Consider the following 24,437-nt stretch of genomic DNA (forward strand, 5'->3'; position numbering starts at 1 on the left):
TCTGGGCAGGCTGGTAAGGAGCATTGAGGTGTGAAAGCCACAGGCGACAACAGACTCTGCTGCACATTAACTGGAGGAAGGGGCTCTGTATGGCTGAAGCAACAACAAAAAATCAAGCAAGAAATGAGGAAATGTGTATTTGTGTAGTACCATTCACAACCCCAGGACAACACAAAGCCCTTTACAGCCAGTGAAGTACTTTTGAAGTGCTGTAATGTAGGAAATGCAAAAAGGGTGAACCGTGAAGTTGCTTATAATTTGCAGTGACAGATTGAAATTTAAGAAAATATGTTTGGAGGGTTTGGGTTTGTGACACGATAAATGGGGGTTGCAGTTTTAAACATCTTCCATATGGCTGCAAGGTCACTTTAAGCCACTGAAACTAATTAATTTCCCTTAGCAGAGACAACTCGTGAGCATGCTTCGTGCTGCCAGTGTTTAGTGTGGATTGATGGAAGGTCAATTAAATGTGTTTCAGATTCTGAAGTCTGCCTTTCTTTCCTCTTGGCGAGGCCCTTGATGGTGCTGGCGTCTTTGGAAATGGAGCGTCTTGAAGGGGGAGGCTTGTGGTTTGGGCTGGGTGGGTGGTAGTGTGGTGGGGAGGAGGGGTGTGGGGATGGTGAGTTCCTGCAAGTGTCGCAGCAGCTGCCTACTGAATGAGCTGTTTGGAAATTTCACACACACACATACATGCACGCAAGCACGCACACAAACACGCACACACACACACTTCTGAAATCTCATCACTTAAAAACAAACACTTACATCAATGATGTAGCATCCATTAAAATGTCCAAATGTAAATTCAACACTGATCCACAGAAGGAGATCGAGGGTCTGCTGAGGAAAAGTTTGGTCAGAGAGGTAAATTTTAAGGAGTGTTTTGTGAAAGAAGAAAAAGAAATTGACAGATTCTGAATGATAATTATCCTGTGAAGCACCTTGAGATGTTCTGCTGTCTTAAAAGTGTTACCCAGTGGTGCAGCTGATATCACTGTCTGTCTGTAGTGGTGCTGTCTGTGTGGAGTTTGCATGTTCTCTCCATGATTGTGTGCGTGTCTGGTTTGCTCCCACATCCCAAAGATTTGTGGGTTTGTAGGTTAATCAGCTCCCGTAAATTGATTCTGGTGTGTGGATGAGTACTAGAATCTGGGGGAGAGTTGATGGGAATGTGGGGAATAAGTTATTGGAAAAAGTTAGTTGGGGAATGGGATTGCTGGCATAGACCTAGTGGGCTGAATGGCCTTCTTAAGGAAATATGACAATATAAGTCAAGTTTGTGTGCTTTGTGCAGTTTTCCAGAGACCTACCACCTGTCACCTCCTGACATCATTCCCACTCTCCTCCCTCCCCCACCTGCCCATCACCCCTGCTCACCTGGATCCACTTAACACCTGCCAGCTCTTGCTGCACCCCTTCCCTCCACCTTTTTACACTGGTGATCTGCCCTCTTTCTTTCCAGTCCTGATGAAGGGTCTTGACCCGAAACGTCAACTGTCCATTTCCATCATCAATACTGCCTGACCCACTGAGTTCCTCTGGCCCCTTTGTGTGTTGCTCCAGATTTCCAGCATCTGCCGTCTCTTGTGTCTCCTTTTCTACTTTACCTAAGTTCTGGCAACCATGCCTGTTCTGCATTCCCAACATTAACTGCCTTTCCCTGATCAGCAAAATGGGGACAATATCCCATTTTGGCTGTGTTGCCTTGTGACTGACTGCTGAGGTTCAGATCTATGGGTCCAAGATGATTTGTCCCCTCTGGCTAGGTGGCGGTGGGTAGATCACATTTAGGTCACCTCATCTGGTTAGTTTAACTGAAATCATTAATTCAGCATTCTAGAGAGTGAGGGGATATTACATTCTCGATCTACTTTGTAGCTGCCACACCTGTAAATGGTTCATTTTGCAGTGTCTTTTCAGGGAGTTTATTGAAGTAATCTGAGGTTAAAGTCAGTGAGTACTGTATGACCTGCATAGTGCAGGTGACCAAGGACAAGTGTGAGGTGTTGCACTTTGGGAGGTTAAATGTAAGAGGAAAGTATATGGTAAATAAGATAAGATTTCTTTATTAGTCACATGTACATCGAAACACAGAGTGAAATGCATATTTTGTGTAGAGTGCTCTGGGGGCAGCCCGCAAGTGTCGCTATGCTTCCAGTGCCAACATAACATGCCCGCAGCTCCTAACCCGTACGTCTTTGGAATATGGGAGGAAACTGGAGCACCCAGAGGAAACCCATGGGGAGAATGGATGAACTCCTTACAGACAGCGGCCGGAATTGAACCTGGGTCGCTGGTGCTGTAATAGCGTTACACTAACCGCTACGCTACGAACCCTTAGGAGTATTGATGTACAGGGGGACCTTGGGGTGCAAGTCCATAGCTCCTTGAAAGTGGAAACACAAATAGATAGGATGGTAAAGAAGTCATACGGAGCACTTGTGTACATTGGTTGGGGCTTTGAGTATAAAGGTCAGTAAGTCATATTGCAAGTAATGTTAAAACTTGTCAGCACAGACGTTGTGGGCTGAAGAGCCTGTTCCTGTGCTGTACCGTTCTGTGTTCTATGTAAATTTCTACCTCAGGTACAAACTTTAGTGGTACCGGACCAGCAGATTTTATCCCGGCATACTTTTATTTCACTTTTTTCATGTTATATATAAGATATCTTTATTAGTCACATATATGTCGAAACACACAGTGAAATACATCTTTTTGCATAGAGTGTTCTGGGGGCAGCCCGCAAATGTTGCCATGCTTCCGGTGCCAACATAGCATGCCCACAACTCCCAACCCATATGTCTTTGGAACGTGGGAGGAGACCGGAGCACCCGGAGGAAACCCACGCAGACACGGGGAGAACGTACAAACTCCTTACAGACAGTGGCCGGATTTGAACCCGGGTTGCTGGTGCTGTAAAGCGTTACGCTTACTGCTACACTACCATGCCTGTAGTGTAGCAGTATGTTAAGTTTTACCATGAACCCGGTGAGTTTGAAGGAAATGGGAAACCGTGAGCCCCAGTGAGTGTCAGCTTGTCACATGAGCTGTCAATCATTCCAGTCCCCAGCCCCAACCTTGGCTGCAAACCTGGTCCACACTCTGGGCTCTGGCTCCAGCCACATACTGGCTCCATCTCCCAGTGATATACAGCCACCTGCGGATTGTAGGTCCATGGATAACGAGAGTGCACTGATGAGTGAGCCAAATGCCAAATTATCAGGTCAGAGTTTTGCTGTATTTGTACTCATCCTGTAGGTTTGAAAATGCAGGCTCAGCGAATTTAAGACGGACAGTTTAGAAATTAATTGGACAGTGCATGAGAAATTAGAATGGGATGAGACAACGTTATTTTATATTCATTCCAGAGAAGTGGGCTTTGCAGGCTGAGCCAGCGTTTCATTGCCCATCCCTGGTTGCCCTTGAGAAGGAGGTGGTGAGCTGCCTTCTTGAATTGCTGCAGTCCGAGGTGAGGGGATCATGCCTGGTGCAGCCAGATTACCCAGGCTGGATTCCTGAGTGAAGTACTGGATGGCACGCCAACTGTTCAGGGTGTGGCCAGCAGAGGCAGCCTCTCTGATTACCTATCCCTAGCCCGCCACCTGGGTATTGGAGTAGCCTGTCTACACCTGGGCTATTTTAGAGGGCCTTGTAGAGTAAAAAGTGAAGTGTAGATGCGAATTACATCGTAGAATTGTATTGGTATTGGTTTATTATTGTCACTTGTACCGAGTACAGTGAAAAACTTGTCTTGCATACCGTTCGTACAGGTCAATTCATTACACAGTGCAGTTACATTGAGTTAGTACAGAGTGCATTGAGGTAGTACAGATAAAAACAATAACAATCCAGAGTAAAGTGTCACAGCTACAGAGAAAGTGCAGTGCAATAAGGTGCAAAGTCACAACAAGGTAGGTTGTGAGGTCAAGAGTCCACCTCATCGTAGAAAGGGAACCGTTCAATAGTCTTATCATATTGGGATAGAAGATGTCCTTGGGCCTGGTGGTATGTGCCCTCAGGCTCCTGTATCTTCTGCCTGATGGGAGAGGAGAGAAGAGAGAACGACCCGGGTGGGTGAGGTCTTTGATTATGCTGGCTGCTTCACCAAGGCAGCGAGAAGTATAGACAGAGTCCACGGAGGGGAGCCTGGTTTCCGTGACACGCTGGGCTGTGTCCACAACTCTCCGCAGTTTCTTGCGGTCAGTTGTTGTGGTAAAGAAGGAGGCCATCCAGCCCGTTAAGCATGGGCTGCCCCCTTGCATGGTCAATCTGTTAGTCCCACTGTGAAAACTGCAGATGCTGAAAATCTGAAATAAAAACTGCAGATGCTAGAAACATTCAACATGTCAGGGAAGCACGTGAGGAAGGAGAAACATCCTTAGTACTTCGGGTGGAAGATCCTTTGTCTGAACTGCTGGTCCTATTCCTTTTCTTTTTTCCTTATAGCTCTCCAAATTATTTTCTCAAGAGCCTATGTGATTCCCTGTCCCAGTCCTGATTGATTTTGGCTCCACCAACCTATCAGGCAGTGAGTTCCAGATCCCTCTGAATTAAAAATCTTTTCCTCACGTTCCCCTGTACCTTTTGCCTGGAGTTTTAAATATGCCTGCAGTTCTTCAACTGACTGCTAATAGGAACAGCTTTCCTCTCTTGACCTTCTCTAAGCCAGTTTTAGGCCAAAACAGCTGGAACTATACTGAAGGATGTAAGTGAACTGGTTGAGTTTTTACCTGCCTTATCAACCCACAGATGACCATATCGATTCTGATTTCATAACCTGCTGTGATAGATACCAGCCCATAATCTTGGTCTTGGGTGTCCAGAAACACATGCACTACCCTGCCACATAGTAGGGAGAGATACAAGAGACTGCAGATACTGGAATCTGGAGCAACAAACAAACTGCTGGAGGAACTCAGCGGGTCAGGCAGCATCTGTGGAGGGAAATGGATGGTCAATGTTTTGGGTCGAGAGCCTTCGTCAGGATTGCAAGAGTAGCGGGGACATAGTCAGCATAAAGAGCTGAGGGGGAGGGGTGTGGCAAGAGCTGGCTTGTGATAGGTGGATCCAGGTGAGGAGGGAGGTGATGGGCAGATGGAGGAGGGAAGGGTGAAAGTTGCGACAGAGTCTGGGAGGTGGTAGGTAGAGGCCATGAAGGGCTGCAAATGGTGAAATCTGATAGTAGTGGAGCATGGAACTAAATAAGGGAGGTGGGGTGGGCAGGTGGGAACAGTGAGGGGAAGGCACCCAGTGGGAGGAGTGTGTGGGTGATGGGCAGTGGAGGGAGTCAAGTAGAAGGAACGTCCTGCTTCAATTGAGAAACCCTATGATGCTGGAGGCACTCAGCAGACTTGGCCTGGCCTGCTGAGTGCCTCCAGCATCGTAGTGTTTCTCATCTAGATTCCAGCATCTGCAGTCCTTTGTTTCTCTTGCTTCAATTGATGTTGGTAGACTCTTGCAGAGCTCATCTGTATTTTCCAGAGCTGTACCAAATCACTGCAAATGTAAAGCCTCCTGGGCATTTAATTTGCAAACAATGAATTCATTCTTTTCATTAACTTGAATTTGTCCACCTTCCTTCATAGCCTGAGGGCAGCCCAAAGCACTTTATAGCCAGTGAAATACTTCCAGAGGATAGTCTTGTGTTGCAAAGTAAGAAGCAGGGCAGTCAACTTACGCAGACCCGCAAAGTGATCACGATCAGATTGGCAGTTTTCAATGTTGTTGGTTGCGGGATAGATGTTGATGTAGATAGCCCATTGTCCTTTGAAAAATTGCTGTGGAACCCTTTACGGCCACTTGAGAGGGACTTCTGTTTAAAGTTCCATGTGGCAGAAAACACCTCTGACATCACTTGGTAACAGAGTGAAGTGTTCACTGGTTAGCGTCATCCAGTCCGGTGTGTGAAAGCGATGATCACATTCTGTTTGGTTCTCCTTTCTCTTACCAAGAGATATTTCAGTTGCCAAATAGGACTGACGTCATCTTGAGTGTAGAACAGGTCTCTTGCTGTGAATCTCAGCCCCACTGACTGCGCTTCAGAAGGAAGTGATTCTGGGTACTGAGAGAACAGCTCTGTGCTGAGGGCTTTGGAGGGATTAGCAGAGGTAAATCTATTGCACACTCATGAACAGAAGCCTTTTGTTTCTGCTAATGACCATCACTTCCTTCAGTGAATATATTGTGCAGCCAAGTGTCCAACATTCGCACGCATGGTGGAAAAGAATTAGATTTTTCCTGTGCACACTTTGACTTACTGGGGAGCCTTCTTGCCTCTGAGTCAGGAGGTTGTGGATCTGGCCCACTGCAGAGAGTTCAACACAGAATCTTTGCTGCACATTAGTGCAGAAGTTAGGGAGTATTGCACATTGTAATGTCCCAAAGCAGATGGAGCACTTTAGAAGTGTAGTAATGGTTGTAGGAAACATGGCATGTTACTGCACAGCAAACTCCCACAATGAGTGATAAGGAGCAGAAAATCTTTTTTTCCAGTGTCGTTAATTAAGGCATAAATTTTGGTGGGGAGATCAGTGAGGGCTTAATTGAACAATTGTTTACATGTATATGAGAAGCAGGAAGGGCCTTGGTTTAACACTGTACTGAAATGGTGGAACCTCTGAAGCTTCCAAAACAAAATCACTATTACATTTTGGGATCTTGCTGTGCAGAATTTGATTGCTGTGTTTCCTACGTTATGAAAGTGACTGTACTTCAAAAGGAGTTGGGCAGCATAGTGGTACAGATAGGAGAGATGTTGCCTCACAGCTCCATTGATCCAGGTTCAATCCCGATTTCTGGTGTTGTTGGTGTGGAGTTTACATATTCTCCCTGTGACTGTGTGTGGGTTCCCCCCTCCTCCCAGGCACTCCGGTTTCCTCCCACATCCAAAGTCACGGGGATTAGTAGGAACTCGGGTCAGGTAGCATTTGTGGAGGGAAATGGACAGTCGACGTTTCAGATTGAGACCCTCCACCTGGACTCAGTTAGTAGGTTAGTTGGCCACTGTAAATTGCCCCAAGTAAGTAGGTGACTGTCAGAATCTGGGGGGAGTTGACGCGAATATGGGGAGAGTAAAATGGGATTAAGTGTAGGATTAGTAGGTGGTTGGTGTGGACTTGGTGTTCTGAAGACTCCATTCCCATGCTATGACTTCACTGATGAAAGTAATTTTGTGATGCATTTAGGTTGTGACAAACATTATAAATAAAACAAAATGTTGGAAACTGCAGGTCAGGCAGCATCTGTGGGGAGAGAAACAGCATTAACATTTTAGGTCAAGGACCATCCATCAGAAGGGCAGTTAGAAGTCAACAACATTGTCTTGAGTCTTGAGTCACATATGGTCCACAGATTTCCTTCTCTGGGTTTTGATGCCAGTCCGTTGTTGCTGGATCACCAATACTGGTCCTAGCTTTTTATCCCAGATTTAATCCTTGAATTTAAATTTCCCAGATGCTGTGACGGGATTTGAATTCATGTCTTCAGAGCCATAATGTCATCCAATACCTTAACCACTGTGCCCTCTGCTGCATTATATAATCTGAACTGCAGTAGTGGATGCTCCATTGGTTTCAGAAGGCCAGGTCCCGGGTGGGGAGTAGTAACCCAAGAAAGCTTCCCACTCCCAGTCCCCATCCAGCAGTGACTCTTAGAAGTGCTCATGGTTAACGAGCATTGAAGCTTGGACGTGGCACACACTGAGAACACACCTGGAGAGAGACCACATGGGACACGAGAGAGTGACCCGAGCAAAGGGAATATGTAGAGTGTTTACCTTCAGAAGAGGTAAGGCAGGTGGGAGGGAGTGGGAGAATGACACGGAGAATAGGTCATTGAGTATTCTGTCCCAGCCTTAGAAGCATCTTATCCAGCTCTGTGCTTCTGAACTGAAAATGAGGAGAAAGTCATGCTGAATGCCATTCAGTGGTGTAACTTGGAAAGGACATGGTTCTGGGCATTGGGTGTGCTTTGGATTATCCTGTGATGCTTCAATTGTTGAAGAACTTCTTCTCGCTCATTAAACATTGAGGTACCTTAAGTGAGGTACCAAGGACTTCTGATACAGCCAAACCTTTCTGTCAGTGTGGGCCTGTTCAGCGGGAGGAGGGGGGGATCTCAAGTTCAAATGGAAGAGATGGAAGTGTTCAGATTTTGCCTTGTGGAATTTTGTTTGCCTCATTAACCGTTCTGTCCATTCTCCTGCTGCAGTCCCACGAGGGCCTGCCACTACCCAATACCTTCCCCCAGGCTCCACCCACCAGCCTTTACCATGAATATCAATGACGATCTGCTGGAAAGCCCTGTCAATTCTCTACCCAATCCACACACACATCTTTTTTGAGCATAGATTGCTGCTTGATGAGCCAGACTTCCTACTGGTTTCTCCTCCATCTATTGCATGGCTCTAAGGCCAGCTCCAGCACCAATGGCCTGGTTTGAGCCCTTCACTGGTCGAGGGGAGCGGGTGTTCCTGGTTGCTGCTGCCCATGGTGACAGACATTGAGCCTTTCAGCCTCAACGTGTTTTAAACATTTAGGTCTATTAGTCCTTGACTTTTTTAAACGGCCGCTTTGGAAGATAATCTCTGAGGGGAAGCCCAGGGAGAGAGAAAGCATAAGATTCTCCTGATCTGGTGAGATAAAGAGAGAATAAACACTAGCATGGGCCTGATGGGCTGTAAGAGCTTTCTAGGCCGTGCGTTCTCTCATTGCCAATTTATTATGAAGGAAAGAAAAATGTGGCCATCTTTGAGCGTGATGAAGTATTTGCGTTTAGTTGACGCTTGCACTGTACTTGAGATTGCAATGATTAATGAACTGTGCATTGTCTGCATGTGGGGGGAATAGGGAGGGGGTGGGTACTGAAGGTCAGTGGGGGTGACAGTGCCCTCCTCTCCTATTCGCACACAGTCTAACCCTGCCTCCTTTGCTTTCATTGCACAGGGTTTGCCTTCGCCCCCTCACCCGTCCAGTTCGAGCAAGAAGCAGGCAGCATCGTGCTCTCCTCAGGCCAGGGAGGAGACTTGGGAGGAGAGCAGAGAGCGGGGCAGCACGGACGGGATCCCGACCCACTCCCCTCGGCTGACGGTGCATGCTGGCAGTTCGGACCACGAAACCACAAGTACGTTGAACGTTTCCCTCCACCAGACAGCGAGAGCTTATTTAACGAGCAGTCAAAGCTCAACAGCATGTCAGAGGCAGGGGATGTTCCTCTACTTGTCAGGGCTAGCTGTTCAACAGCTGTTGTATGGAAACATCTCAAATGGCAGTGAACTTTGAACCTTTGAACTAGGCAATGTAGAACATGGTGGGGATGCCTACAAGGGGCGTACATAGCCTGAGGTTTAGCTGCTTCACAGCTTTCACATGCTGAATAATACATGTCCCCGATCTGCTGTGATACAGCTTCTAATATTAGCACATTCTGACAGGGTATGCTGATTTGTATTCTGGTGTGCCTGTTTTTATTTTCCCTCATTCTTGATTCAAGTATGGTTCCTTCCATTAGCCTGGATGGCACAGCGTGTTCGGGCAAAGGGTACCTCTCTGCCACCCACCACTAGTCCCCCGCCCTAACCAGTGTTCCATGATTGGTAGATTACCGGTTGTGTCATCTAAGTGTGAGGTTTTTTTTCCTGTTGTTCCCACCAGCCAACCTAACTAAATGCAAAGTGGCATGTTTAAAGTTTAAAGTCGAGTTTATTGTCATATGCGCAAGTACATGTATACACAGGTGCAATGAAAAACTTACTTGCAGCAGCATCACAGGCACATAGCATCAGATAAGCAGTGTTCACAAGAAAAGCATAAATTATACACGATTTTTACGAGAAAAAACACAATTAGAACAAAAAAACCCACAATTCGAAAACGTCATATGACTGAAAACATGTCTGCTGATGTCTGGAACTCCATGTTTCTGCATTGCTGCTCTTGGATTCACACGGGTGTTGGATTGTATCACTGAGGAGGTTTGATATGGAGAAGGTGACTGTTTTGTGTGTGGACCGTTGGTTTGTGTGTGGATCGTTGGTTTGTGTGCTTCTTAAATTGTGCCTGGGGTGATGAACAGGGGATTTAGATTGTTGTCAGCATCAGAATCAGGTTTATTATCACTGACGTATGTCGTGAAATTTGTTGTTTTGCAGCAGCAGTACAGTGCAAGGCATAAAAATTACTATAAGTTATAAAAATAACTCAGTAGTGTAAAAGAGGAATAACAAGGTAGTGTTCTTGGGTTCATGGACTGTTCAGAGGTCTGATGGGGGAGGGGAAGAAGCTGTATCTGAAACATTGAGTGTGAGTCTTCAGGCTCCTGTACCTCCTCCCTGTTGGTAGTAACGTGAAGAGGGCATGTCCCAGATGGTGAAGGTCCTTAATGATGGATGCCGCCTTCTTGAGGCAATGCCTCTTGAAGATGTCCTCGATGGCGGGGACGGTTGTGCCCGTGATGGAGCTGGCTGTCACATTTGAGTATTCTACCACAGGGAGTAAATGAGTTGGCGTGAGTAATTCCAATTTGAGCCGCCCACTGGATATTTAACAGGGCAGGGAGCAATCCTGGTTTTACATTCCTGTCCACTATTGGTCAAAGAGTTGTCAGTGGGAACAGTATTGGGAGCACATAAAACCTGACTTCCTGACTCTTACACTCAATGCCCTGACTGATGAAGGCAAGCATGCCGTTCACCTTCTTTACCACTCCACTCTACCTGCATGGCCACTTTCAGGGAGCTATGGACTTGGACCCCAAGATCCCTCTGTACATTGATGCTTTTTAGGGTCCTGTCATTAACTGTGTACTTTCCCTTTACTTTTGACCTCCAAAAGTGCAACACCTCTTGCCCGGATTAAACTCCATCTGCCATTTCTCTGTCCATATCTGTAACTGATCCATATCCTGCTGTATCCTTTGACAAGCAACTTCACTGTCCACAGCTCCACCAATCTTTGTGTCGTCTGCAAACTTACTAACTCATCTACATTTTCATCCAAGTCATTCATATATATTGCAAGCAGCAATGGTCCCAGCACTGATCCCTGCAGAACACCACTGGTCATGGAACTCCAGCCTTTCAATCCGTGTGAACCCATGTGAGGGCTGTTTAATTCTGGAGCTTCCCTTTTCCTGTGGTGGTGGGATTAGGGGTCAGTGGAAGGTCACGTCTCTGTGGGAGCACTCTCACCTCAGAGCCTGAAGGTTCTGAGATCAAGTCCCACACTAGAGACTCAAGCATAAAGATCTAGGCTTCGCTCCCACGTGATACTGAGGGAGTGCTGTCCAGCTGAAGGTGCCTTTTATCAGGTAAGGCATTGAAGTAAGTCACCAGTGGAAATAAAAGATTCCATGGCATTATTGTGATGAATCTGGAATGCACTACCTGAAGGAGCGATGGAGGCAGAGATTCTTACCAACATTTAACGACTATCTAGATGAGCGCTTGAATCACCAAGGCATAGAAGGATAATAGTTGGAAATGACATTGATATAAATGGGTACTTGATGGTTGACATAGACATGGTGGGCTGAAGGGCTTATGTCTGTGCTAAAGCACCGTATAACTCTTAAGAACACGGAAGTTGTCCCTGAGTCCTGGCCTTGATCAATATCTGTCAAACTACTTACAAAAAAGTATATGGTCTCTGCAGTAGTGAGCACATTTCAAAAGTACTCCATTGACTTTGAAATGTTTTGTTATATCCTGAAAGGGATATGAAGTGCAGGTACTTTTGAAGTAGTTTCAAAGATCAAGGGTGGAAATAATAAAAAGGGATCAGTCAGAAGACTGGGCTGATCTGGTACCTGAGTGTCATCATTTTAGCTACTTCGCATCATCTGGCAAGGGTGCAAACAGCATCAACTGAGAGTGTATTCAACAGGCAAAGAGGTGAAGTTGTAGTTATAACAGGAGACCTGGAGGTTGCTGCTGACTGACTGACGATCAGATGGTTAAGGAGAGGACCTGTGACTGGAAGAACCTGGTCTCTGCAGAGTGTCATGGCCACAGTGGCACAGCTGGTAGAGCCACCGCCTCCCAGCTCCAGTGATCCGGATTTGATCCTGACCTCCGATGCTGTCTGTGCAGAGTTCGCATGTTCTCCTTTTGACTACGTGAGTTTTCTCTGACATCCCAAAGACATACTAGTTGATACGTTAATAACTGAAAAACTGTAACTTGCCCTAGTTTGTGGTGAGTGGAGGAATCTAGGGGGAGTTTATGGAATACAGGGAGAACAAAGAGTCGGATTAGTGTACGTGGTTGCTTGATGGTCAGCATGGACTCGGTGGGCTGAAGGGTCTCTTTCTGTGCTGTATGACTCCGCAGTGCACCATATTCAAAAGAAAAGTTCAAATAGGTTTAAGCACCTGTTAAGGACCTCTAAGGCCAGAGATTGGTGCTACGCAGGGTAGGGAAGAAACATAGTGATTTGTCTGAAGACTGTAAGGAACACAGTAGCTCTGGATCAGATCGGTGAATATTTGGTAAGGACGATAAAAGAGTTAGCAGGAATATTTGTGTTCATGTAGCCATTGAAAATTGTGACAAAGAACAATTATTACAGTGCAAACAAATCTGTAAATGAATCATTCATCATTACTGTAAATACCATATAGTCTCCTTGAATGCTTGCATAATGTTCCCTTTGCAATATTTTAGACTAAAATTTCTCTTTGTGTTATTACACGGGCTTCTATTTCAATAGGTGTTTGCTTCCTTAAACAGGAGAAATGGATCACAACACCATATTAGCCATATTTGTGATTCTGTTTCTTTCTTCTCTGGCTTTACTTAAGAGAACAGCTATTGGCTCTGTCAATATGTCAGGTAGCTTAAGGCAAGTATGGACCCCTTCTTTATCATTTACCTGTTACACTAAAATAATGAGGATGCTGCAAATCTGAAATATTGCAGTAAACTGCTAGAAACACTCAGCGAGTCGAGCAGTGTCTGTGGAGAGAGAAACAGAGTTAACATGAAAGATTCTGATGAAAATCCTCTGACTGGAAAGGTTATCTTTGTTTCTCTCTCCATAGATGCTGCATGACTTGCCAAGTATTTCCAGCATTTTCTGTTTCTATTACACACTGTTGACACAGGGCTTGTAGAAGAGAAGGACCGAGGAGTGCAAGTGCATAGTTCCGTGAAAATGGTGTCACAGGTAGATGGTGGTGAAGAAGTCGTTTGGCACGTCATGAGTCAGGGCGCTGAGTATAGGAGTTGGGATGTTATGTTGCAGTTGTACAAGATATTGGTGGGGCCACACTTGGAGCATTGTGTACAGTTTTAGTTACCTTGTTATAGGATAGACGTTATTAAACTAGAAAGAGTGCGAAGAAGATTTACCAGAATGTTACCAGGACTTGAGGGCCTGAGTTATATATAGGGAGAGGTTGGGCAGGCTAGGTCTTTATTCCTTGGTCTGTAGGAGACCGAGGGGTGACCTTAGAGATGTGTATAAAATCATGAGGGGCATAGATAGGGTGAACGCACTCAGTCTTTTTCCCAGGGAAAGGGAATCAAAAACTAGAGGGCTTATTCACCCCTCTCTCAGCACTGCTGCACATTTTCACATTGCTGCTTGTGGGTACACAGTGTGAATGAATTAGCTGCAGCTTTCAGTGTTAAAATAACTCAAGTGACAGACCTGGCCAGCAGTAACCCGTGTCAGTATGGCTCACCGTCACCCGGTGCGGTGCAACACAACGACTAAGAAAAAGGAAAGCAGTCAAAAAAATCCCCAGCACAAGGTATGCTTTATTTCATGATCTCAGGATCAATATAGGAAGTGAATTCTAAGGAACTGGAGGCTGTAATCTAATCACAGAGTTGAAAGAACAAATTTTGGCGTCTGAAAGTTCTTGATTAGATTAAGGTTCCTTAACCTGCTCACTCATCTCTTCAAAAAACAAGCCTGTCATTCTTGTCACTGATGTAGGGGCCCTGGCATTTCCAGGATATTACAGGACAATTGCTATTCCAGTTTCACAGCTGTCCCCTGTGTTTGGTAGGTTAAAGATTATCCTTGGAAGGTAGGGCAGTAGCAGACCTGGATGTGTATGTGTGGCCCCACTTTGAGGTCTCCAACTGTGCATTTATTGGGATTAGTTTAATATTGTCACTTATACCGAGATATAGTGAATAACTTGTCTTGCATACCATTTGTACAGATCAATTCATTACACAGTGCATTGAGGTAGTACAGAGTGCATTGAGGTAGTACAAGGTAAAAACAACAACAGAATACAGAGTAAAGGGTCACAGCTACAGGGAAGTGCATTGCAGGTAGACAATAAGGTGCAAGGTCAAACAAGGTAGATTGTGAGGTCAAGAGTCCATCTCATTGTATAAGGGAACAGTTCAATAGTCTTATCACAGTCAGGTAGAAGCTGTCCTTGAGCCTGGTGGTATGTGTATTGGTATTGGTATTGGTTTATTATTGTCAATTGTACCGAGGTACAGTGAAAAACTTGTTTTGCATACCGATCGTACAGGTCAATTCATTACACAGTGCAGTTACATTGAGTTAGTACAGAGTGCATTGATGTAGTACAGGTAAAAACAATAACATGACAGAGTAAAGTGTCACAGCTACAGAGAAAGTGCAATGCAATAAGGTGCAAGGTCACAACAAGGTAGATTGTGAGGTCAGAGTCCATCTCATAGTATAAGGGAACCGTTCAATAGTCTTATCACAGTGGGATAGAAACTGTCCCTAAGCCTAGTGGTATGTGCCCTCAGGCTCCTGTACCTTCTACCTGATAGAAGAGGAGAGAAGAGAGAATGACCCGGGTGGGTGGGGTCTTCAATTGTGCTGGCTGCTTCACCAAGGCAGCAAGAGGTGTAGACAGAGTCCATGGAGGGGAGGCTGGTTTCTGTGATGTGCTGGGCTGTGTCCACAACTCTCTGAAGTTTCTTGCGGTCCTGGGCAGAGCAATTGCCGTACCAAGCCGTGATGCATCCAGATAGGATGCTTTCTGTGGTACATTGCTAAAAATTGGTGAGTGTCAAAGGGAACAAACCAAATTCCTTTAGCCTCCTGGGGAAGTAGAGGCACTGGTGAGCATTTAAGTGGAGAGCTGAGATACTGATAAGTGGTTTAAAGCACACCATACCATTGTCCCACTGTCACAGCCTCAGATCTGCGTGAGATTTCTCTGCCTCTCAGTCTTCTACAAGTGTACCTCTCAGTGGCAAATGATGCATTACAGCAAGGAACATGGACGGCACAATGGGTGGGGAGAGCAATAGAGGAAAGAGGGCTCTTTTGTGTCACCCATGACATCTCAAAGTGTTGTACTGTCAATAAATTACTTTTAAAGCATAGACATTGTAGTAAAGTAGTTGTAACAGAGCAGGCAACTTGCATTTAGCAAGGGCCCAGCAAATATCATGAAAGGCTAGTGAGCTGGTTTTGGGAATGGTGTCGTAGAAACTAATGCCACAGAAGGGTGGGTAATTAGTGCAAGATACTGAAGGAATTGGAGGGGAAGGAGTTGGGAGTTGATGAGAACAGAAAAATGGGGTTAGTATAGGATTGGTGTAGATGGTGCTTGATGCTTGGCATGAATGTGATGGGTCAAAGGGCATGTTTTTATGCATTACGACAGGCCCTTTTGGCCAATTATGTGCATGCCAGCCAGCAGCGGACTTCCAGTTAATCCCACTGCCTGCTCTTGGATCACTGCACTGCAGGTTATGATTCTTCAAGTGTTCATAGAAACTTCCTTCCTCTCTGAACATTGAATTCTCCCAGTTTAAGTAATCTCCACCCCCTTCCCCCCCAAACCTATCTCTCTTTTTTCTACCTTTTTTTATCCTTTCTCTCCTTACCTTTGACCCATCCCCCGGTGGATCTGCTCTCCCCTCCTCCCCCGCACCTGCCTATCACTATCTCTTACCTGCATCTACCTATCACCACCTTGTGCCCACCCCGCCTCCCCTATTTTGTCTATCACTGCTCTGCTTTTCCCTCCTATATATTGGGCTTCCCCTTTTCCTATCTTCAGCCCTGAAGAAGGGTCCTGACCTGAAATGTTGACCGCCTGCTTTTCTCCACGGATGCTGCCTGGCCTGCTGAGTTCCTCCAGCATCATGGTGTTTTCCATAGAAAGTAATGTTGCTTGGAGGATATACTTTAACCTGGAGAAGTTACCTGGACTTCAATGAGCAGGCAAGCCATCAGTTTAATGCTTCATCCAATAACCTTCTTTTCAGAAAGGGCCGCAGTTTCTCAGTAATTCACTGAGTCTTCAGGCTGGCTCAGGCAGTGGAAACTGTACCTTGGGTATGGCTGCAGTCACCCAGCCTCTGATGCACTCCCAAGGGCACATTTAGGGAGTGTTCTTGAGCTGTACATACCAGGAGGTTCCAGTCCACAGTGAGCCCACTGGGGTTAAAACTGGAATCAACCACTTTCCTAATTTTGGTGACTCCAGCTGGGCTCACTGGTTAGTCATCAAGGAAGGTAGAGTTGGGCTTTGCTGGTACTGTGGGTGAATAGTACCCAGCCATAGTCCCCAGGCAGTTTGGCTGTGGGGGCATTATAGCTGTGTCCATTATGTAACTTGGTGGAGCTACTCTCTGCCTATGACTCCATTTTACGGCAGGAGTCGGAGGAAAAAAGGGTTAAATGAGCATTGAGAAAGTTTAGATGCTGAAAATCTGAAACAAAAAGAGAAAATTTTGGAAACACTGAGCAGGTCAGGCAGCATCTGTGGAAAGAGAAAAAAAGAGTGAATGTTTTTATCGATGCACCGTAGAGAGCATCCTATCTGGATGCATCATGGTTTGGTACAGCAATTGCTCTGCGCAGGACTGCAAGAAACTGCAGAGAGTTGTGGACACAGCCCAGCACGTCACGGAAACCAGCCTCCCCTCCTTGGACTCTGTCTTTACCTCTCGCTGCCTGGGTGAAGCAGCCAGCATAATCAAAGACCCCACCCACCCGGGTCATTCTCTCTTCTCTCCTCTTCCATCAGATAGAAAATACAGGAGCCTGAGGGCACGTACCACCAGGCTTAAGGGCAGCTTCTATCCCACAGTGATAAGACTATTGAACGGTTCCCTTATATGATGAGATGGACTCTGACTTGACGATCTACCTTGTTGTGACCTTGCACCTTATTGCACTGCACTTCCTCTGTAGCTGTGACACTTTACTCTGTACTGTTATTGTTTTTACCTGTACTGCCTCAATGCACTCTGTACTAACTCAATGTAACTGCACTGTGTAATGAATTGACCTGTACGATCAGTATGCAAGACAAGTTTTTCACTGTACCTCGGTACAGGTGACAGTAATAAACCAATACCAATACTAAGCTTGGAGACCATGTCTGAATCAGTGCTGTATTAAAGCATGAACCTAGGGTATGTGGACCATTTACTGGGGTAAGACTTTGAACCCACAATTTTATTATTTGGAATTTTGTGTACCGTCCACTGGAGCAGGCACACAAGTCAATCAGGGTTGGAGCATTTGTTTATTTGTGCTGTGGGACAGGCACTCTGGGGCTGCAACCCTTCACCCTTGGATCCATAGTCAGCAGCAGAGGCCTGGTTCTGGCTGTCTCACTGCGCCTGAACCTTCCCTTTCTCTTTTCACTGTTCCTGCAGTCTCACCAGAACACAGGAGATCCGCAGGCTGACTCTTCCTAACGGGTTATGTGTTGCAGGTCTGCACTGCACAGCTCAAAATGCGTATGCTCATGGATCCCCTCCCCTCCACCCCCCTTCCCTAACTGCCACTGATCTGCTGTGACTTTCTCGGTGGCGTGGCTTCTCCCAGCAGGCTGTGGTCAGGAATCAGGAGCCAAATAAACAACTTCTCCATTTAATTTGCTGCAGGGGGAATAAGAGCAATGTTCCTCTTGGATAACGTGCTTCTTCACTCAGTGGAACAGTTCTTGCCGCAGGATCCAGGCTCATCCTAGCCGCAACGTTTAATCCAGGGTGGGGCCAGCAGGACCTGTCAGCCTCGGGAATTCAGGGTTTGGGGTTTTGGTGATGTTAACTAGGGAAACCTGTTCAGAGAGGTGTGTGTGTGTGTGTGTGCGTGCGTGCGTGCGTGCGTGTGGATTTTGGAGAGGATCATGTTGAATCAGCATTCTCTCCAGCAGTTAGGCACCTTATAACTTTTTAAAATGGTTAACTGGCACTGATTCAGGAAGCATATTGGGCATGGATTAGAAACAGAAGTTATGGTTACAGGGCTCTCCCAGCCAGACACCCATTCTCATCCTCCTTAAATTCAGCTGCAGCCTTGCCCACTCCACTCCCCAGCCCTCCTTCTCCGGAACTTGTGTTGGTGCTTGAATCCTCCGGTTTTCGACCCTTGTTGTTCCTGATTTTCATTGACACAAAATGCCTTTGACCCCTTCAGTTGTTTACACCCTGTTGTTTGTGTGCGTGTGTGAGAGAGAGGAAATGTATGTGTGTGTGAGACTGTGTGTGTGTGTTTACACGAGTGAGTGTATGTTTATGTTTCACTGTGTGTACACACAAGAGAGCACGCTTTTGATTGCACGAGAAAGTGTGTGGGTGTGCATGTATTTGTAATAGTGTGTATGTGTTCCCTTAAAAGTGTGTGTGTATATGAGAGATCATGTGTATGAAATTGTGCTTGCATGTGTATGATAGGAAATGCATATGCTTATGTGTGAGAGAGAGTACGCACATGTACAGGTGAAAGAAGTTGTATGTGTTCATCCGAGAGAGGACATGAGAGAGTGCTTATGTATGTGAGAGACTCTGTGTGTGTGTGTGTGTGTGTGTGTGTGTGTGTGTGTGTGTTTTTGCATATCTGACAAAGAGAGAAGGAGGGTTTGGGTGTTTGTCTTTTTCTTCTCTGTCTTCCTGATGCTCCTTAAAATTTAATCTTTGATAAAGTTTTTGATCACTTCTCGTATCCTTCTATGGCTCAGGGTCAACCTTCCTCTCATGATATTTCTGTGAAGCACCTTACGGGGCTATAAAAATGGAAGTCGTTGTTGTGATCGGATTGTTTGTTGACACTCCCTGATCGGTCTTCTGAGAGATAGCCAGTGGGCAGGGAGCTGATCTTATGGTACCAAGAAGAAATCTGTATCTTCTGGGAGCTGTGGAAGTCTTGGATAGGAAAAGCTGGTGGAATGAAATAATTCCTTACGTTCTAACCAGTAAGTGAAGTGTAGTTTACTGGCACAGATTCACAAAATAAACTCAGGCACAGGGTGCAGATGAACAACAGAAGCTATAATTACAAGGGAGCTTAGATGTTCTGCATTCCAGAAACATCACGTTTCTCAGTGCTGCTGACATTTTAGAGAGAGAATTATACAGCATATAAACAGATTCTTCAGCCCTCTGAATCCACACAGACCATCAAGATGCCGTTTTCACCCAAATCCCATTTTATTCTCCCCACATTCCGAACAACTCCCCCTAAATTCCACCATTGGGGGGGGGATTTAGAAAGGCCAATTAATCCCCCAATCTGCAAGGCTTTGGGATGTGGGAGGAAATCGGAGTACCTGGGGGAGCTCCACACAGGCAACACCAGAAGAGCGAACCAGATCACTGGAGTTGCGAGGCAGCAATACTACCAGTTGCGCAATTGTGCTCAATGCTTCCATTCAATTCCTGTGTGACAGACCCCGTCTGCTTTTCCATAAATGAGCAAATCGTGGCTTTACTTCTTTTGAAATAAGGAAATTCTCATTTAATGATGATTTCACTAAAAAAAACCCATGTAAAAAATGAAGGTGTTTCCCCAAAGACATAAGTTTGCACAGGTACTTGGCAAAGAAATCAATTAGGATATTTAACGCTTCAACTTCACACTTCTAAGGATTGAGCCTTTTAGTTTAAACTAGTTATTAAACATGAGACTTGACGGCAAAAATTTACATGGATGGACAGTGAAGCAGCCTGGTCTGTTTGGGGATTCAAACCAACTTCTGTAGACAAACACTGCTGGGCATGGACATAACAACTGCTGCTGACAGATGTTGCCAAAAACCGCTCACAATGCACTGAAAGGGCTGAGTCATTTTCTGAGAAATTAGAATCTTGGTGCGGTAGCCAGTCACAGCTCCGCAGGAAGTGGTTTTCTGTGGAATTCCATCTCTCTCTCTCTCCAGTTACAGCTCATGGCCTTATCACAGTGAAGCCAAGTATGAATTACTGGCGTTTTTTCCTTTCTGTACCCCCGAGGAAGTAAAAGAAGCCTCTTTCGTTAGGACAGTCGCAGATCGGCGCAAGTCTGCTGCTCAGCAATGGAGTTTGAGGATCAGAGGTCTTCAAAGCTTCGCAAACCTGGTGAGTCAGTCGGCTTGGCTTCAAAACAGCACTTCAGGGGAGGAGGCACTCACCTTGCGTCTGCAAGCTGGAGCTCTTCCAAGTTGTAATGCAGGCACCTTTATGTCTGGAATGTTGCTGTCAGAAAGCTGACGGTTTCCTTGCTTCAGGAGAGTGGTTCGTCGCACAGCCGGTGCCTCTCTTCTTGGTGTTTCTGCCAGCTGAACGCAGAACGCAGGGAAGTTGGCCGTCATAGGGGGAGAGGAAGGAGATGGTCCTCTCGCCCCGGGAAGGAAAGAGTCACTGCCATGGTTTCTTTCAGAACTTGAGTTGGTTGTTGCCGAGAGGAGTAGTGTGTGGAAAGGGCTTTGTACCCGTCAAGGACTCATGGTGCAGGCTTACTGTGTGAGGAAAGCAGCCTGAGCTGTAGTGGTTCTCACATGCACTTGGTTATCAACCCTGGGGTAATGTTTATGTGTTGAAAGGAGCAATTGAAATTTACACCCGTTTTGTAGGGTGTTTCTGCTAAAGCTCATCTACATTTTGCTGTAAGCAAGATCACCCTGTGCACCAGGGCAGTCGACTTTTGTTACAAAGTGCTCATTTTGTTTTTGAATGTTGTTTTTAAAGAATATTACTTCACATACTTCAGAGTTGAACTTGAGCTGAAAATGGGTTTATCGCAAAACAAACACTTTTGATCACCACTAAGTGAACGACCTGATGATCACGTTCCTGAAAATCACTTTTACAAAAGAACCAGCTTAATTTTTACGATTCCTCGAAGGTTGCAAATGAGTGAAATCAGCACCGTCTCCCAATGGGAATTGACTGTGGGGGGTGTGGCCAGTGTTGTGGGCAGAACCTGCTTCCTGCATCGTTGCCTCGAAATTCAATTGTATTACTTTTTTTTCTCTCTGAGTGTTATGCAATTGCAAATTAGTTATTCTGCAGTGAAATGTGCAACTTCCGCATCATCTCGGGTCACTTCGGGAATTGGAGGAGGCATTTCCAGAGTCGAAGTCACGCCTGCAGCCCTGACACCATTTGTGTGTCAGGACTGTGGAAGATGAGATGATTTGGAGCACGGATCGTGGTATTCCCGAAGTCATTTCTGGAAGCAAGGAATATGGGGATAGTGCTGGGAGATAGCAGCGAGGTAGAAGATCAGCCACGATCTAATGGCAGTGTAGGGTTGAAGGCCAGCTGGCTTACTCTTGTTCCTAATTTGTAAGTTCTTACGAGCACTCCCAGGACAACTGGGTTTTGCTGCTGGAGTGCTGCCCACACAGTAGTGTGAGTTATTAAGCACCCTCCCACTCTTACATTGCACCTCGCACCCTCCCCCCCCCACCCCCCCTGCATATCCCAACCTTGCATCCCATGTCCGGATCTGCTATTTCTGGAGTATCCCTCCCACAACCAAACCTGATTCTCTCCGCGCCCCACCCCCTCACCCCCCGAACCATCTTACACCCCTTTACATGACCTCCGTGTCTTATCCTGGCTACATCGTGCGCCTGACCAGAACTATAGCTGCCAACAACCACGAACCCCTCACCCTACTAGGACCAGCCGCAGACATGAGTACTGGGCAGTGCATGCGACAACCAGTCAGTTACCTTGGGGACAGCAGAAACTTCCAATGGAGGGCTCACAGTTCCTCCCAGTCACATGTTGTGGTCCAACCTCATTTCCAGGCAGGTGTCTTTTACGTCATTTTTAACTGAATTACACCAAAAATAGCCTGGCCAGGCAGACACTCCAGGCCCGTGTTTTACAACACTAGACTGAGAATGGAATCTTGGCAACCATGACTCTAACTTAAATGCTGCCCTCTTGCAAAGGCACTTTGATGTCAATTAAAGTCTCTTGGAAGGGACTACCTTAATATAGGAAATGTAGCAGCCAATTTATGCACAGCATGCTCCCACTATCATAGATTCATAGAATTATACAACACAGAAACAGGCCCTTCAACCCAACTAATCCATGCCAACCAAGGTGCCTGTCTATGCTAATTCCATTTGCTTGCGTTTGGCCCTTATCCCTCTAAACTTTACCTACGCATGTACCTGTATATGTTAAGTATTGTAATTGTACCTGCCTCTACCATCTCCTCAGGAAGCTTACTGCAAATACCCACCACCTTCTGTGTGAAAGACTTGCCCCTCAGATCCCCTTTAAATCTTTCCCCTCTTACTTTATGCCTATGCCCTCTCGTTTTAGAATCCCCAACCCTGAGAAAAAGACCCTATTTGTGCCCCTCATAATTTGATAAACCTCTATAAGGTCACCTTTGCTCCAGGGAAAGCAGTCCCAGCCTATCCAATCTCTCCTTACAACTCAAGTCATCCAGTCCAGGCAACATTCCTGTGGATCTTTCCTGCACCTTCTCTGGCTCGATCATATCCTTCCTATAGTGTGGCGACTAAAACTGCCCAGAAGGCCCCCAATGCGGCCAACCAACGATTTGTACAACTGTAACGTGATTCTCAACTCCAGTGATAATGGAGGTCCCTGCCGGAACCTGCCCCTTCCAGCTTTCCCGGGAATACTGCTTGAAGTTCTGGTAAGGTGAGCTGAAAGAATGAAGTGGGGATTTAAGGAGAGAGCGAGAGAGAGAACAAAAAGGGAGGGAGAGAGAGAGAGAAAACAAAAATACATATGTGATACTTTGATGGCAATGGTAGAAAGATATCACAAAGTTTTACTGTTTAGTCAGAAGTACTGCAGACCGTTTCAAAACCCACTTCCTGTTTTTGAGAAATCTTGATGGCTGTGGGCTGTGAGGAGTGGAAGTGACATCAGCCATGGCCTATCAGTACTCTCTGACCCCAGCCCAGGCCTCCCTTGTTGTAGTGACTGACGTTGATAACACCTCCTGACTCATTCTCTGCCATTATCAGCCGGTTTACTCTCCCACTCCTCAATGGGATTTGATCCCACAGCTAGGTCCAAGTAGTGTGGCATAGGGAGTGGGTAAGGTGGAATGCTGGTTAGTTTGCTGGGTTAGTATCCAGAAGCCTGGGCTTTCAATCCAAGAATGTGAGTTCAAATCCCACCATGGCAGCCGAGGAATTTAAACTTAGTTAATTAAACAAATCTGGTGCTAGTAATGATGGCCTTGTAAATTCCAGACTGTCATAAAGTCCTACCTGATTCACTAAAATCTGCTGTCCTTGCCAGGTCTATTAATGACTTCAGACCCACCGATGTAGCTGACTTTTCTTTGCCTCGAGGCCACTGCATTTGCGAGGGGCAGTTAGAACGGGTAACCAGCACTGGCCTTGCCAGGTATGCCCACATCATGTATCTCCATAAAGTCAAGAGAAAATGGTTTGTTGCCCTGTTGCAGTAGTTGGTTCACCTAAGTGGGTAGGCAGGACGACAGAAACAGTAGTTTGGTGCAGAAGTCTGTTTCCTTGCCATAATGATGGTGCTTGGGATAAATTAATGAGAATTTTGAGCCTTAAGTGTTGAGGACACTATATCAAAGCAGTTTTCATTCAAGCACAGTTGTATGTCAGGTGAATACAGGAGGAGTAAGGCGCAGACACGGTGGTGAAGGGCAGGCACGGTAGTGTAGCGGTTAGCGTAACGCTATTACAGCACCAGCGACCCGGGTTCAATTCCCACCGCTGTCTGTAAGGAGTTTGTACGTTCTCCCCATGTCTGCGTGGGTTTCCTCCGGGTGCTCCGGTTTCCTCCCGCATTCCAAAGATGTACGGGTTAGGAAATTGTGGGCATGCTACGTTGGCGCCAGAAGCATGGCGACACTTGTGGGCTGCCCCCAGAACACTCTACGCAAAAGGTGCATTTCACTGTGTGTTTTGATGTACATATGACTAATAAAGATATCTTATCTTCTTGGTGCAAAGCAGTGGTGTCCACTTTCCCAGGATTGAAGTGTTTCAATAGAAAGCTATTAAATGGAGGAGTTTACTGTTAATGGAGCCTACCCTTCATTGTATATTCATTTGTGGGATTACTGGGTCCGATGTGATCAAAACATTTTCCTGCAGGAAGGAGCGCAAGGGAGACCTTGGACATCCGAAACTCAGTTAGAAATTCACATTGGCACAGAAAGAAGGGAAGCAGAACGACTGCATTTATAAAGAACCTTTTGCATCCCTTTGGGACTTCTCAAAGCAGTATT

At 46.0% G+C, this 24,437-nt stretch overlaps 1 protein-coding gene across 5 annotated transcripts in view; it reads left to right on the forward strand.

The window, feature by feature from the left end:
* Positions 1-24,437, forward strand: part of gse1b (Gse1 coiled-coil protein b) — a 569,714-nt gene that overhangs the window by 245,638 nt on the left and 299,639 nt on the right. For 3 of the 5 annotated variants that reach the window (XM_052028482.1, XM_052028483.1, XM_052028487.1), the window contains exon 2: positions 8,943-9,120. In XM_052028482.1, coding sequence (XP_051884442.1) covers positions 8,943-9,120 — 178 coding nt within the window. Of the gene's footprint in view, positions 1-8,942; positions 9,121-19,650; positions 20,300-24,437 lie in introns of those variants that run through there. The other 2 variants (XM_052028485.1, XM_052028490.1) reach the window with 2 other exon arrangements.

This window comes from Pristis pectinata, chromosome 13, assembly GCF_009764475.1.
Source record: "Pristis pectinata isolate sPriPec2 chromosome 13, sPriPec2.1.pri, whole genome shotgun sequence".
Lineage (NCBI taxonomy): Eukaryota > Metazoa > Chordata > Chondrichthyes > Rhinopristiformes > Pristidae > Pristis > Pristis pectinata.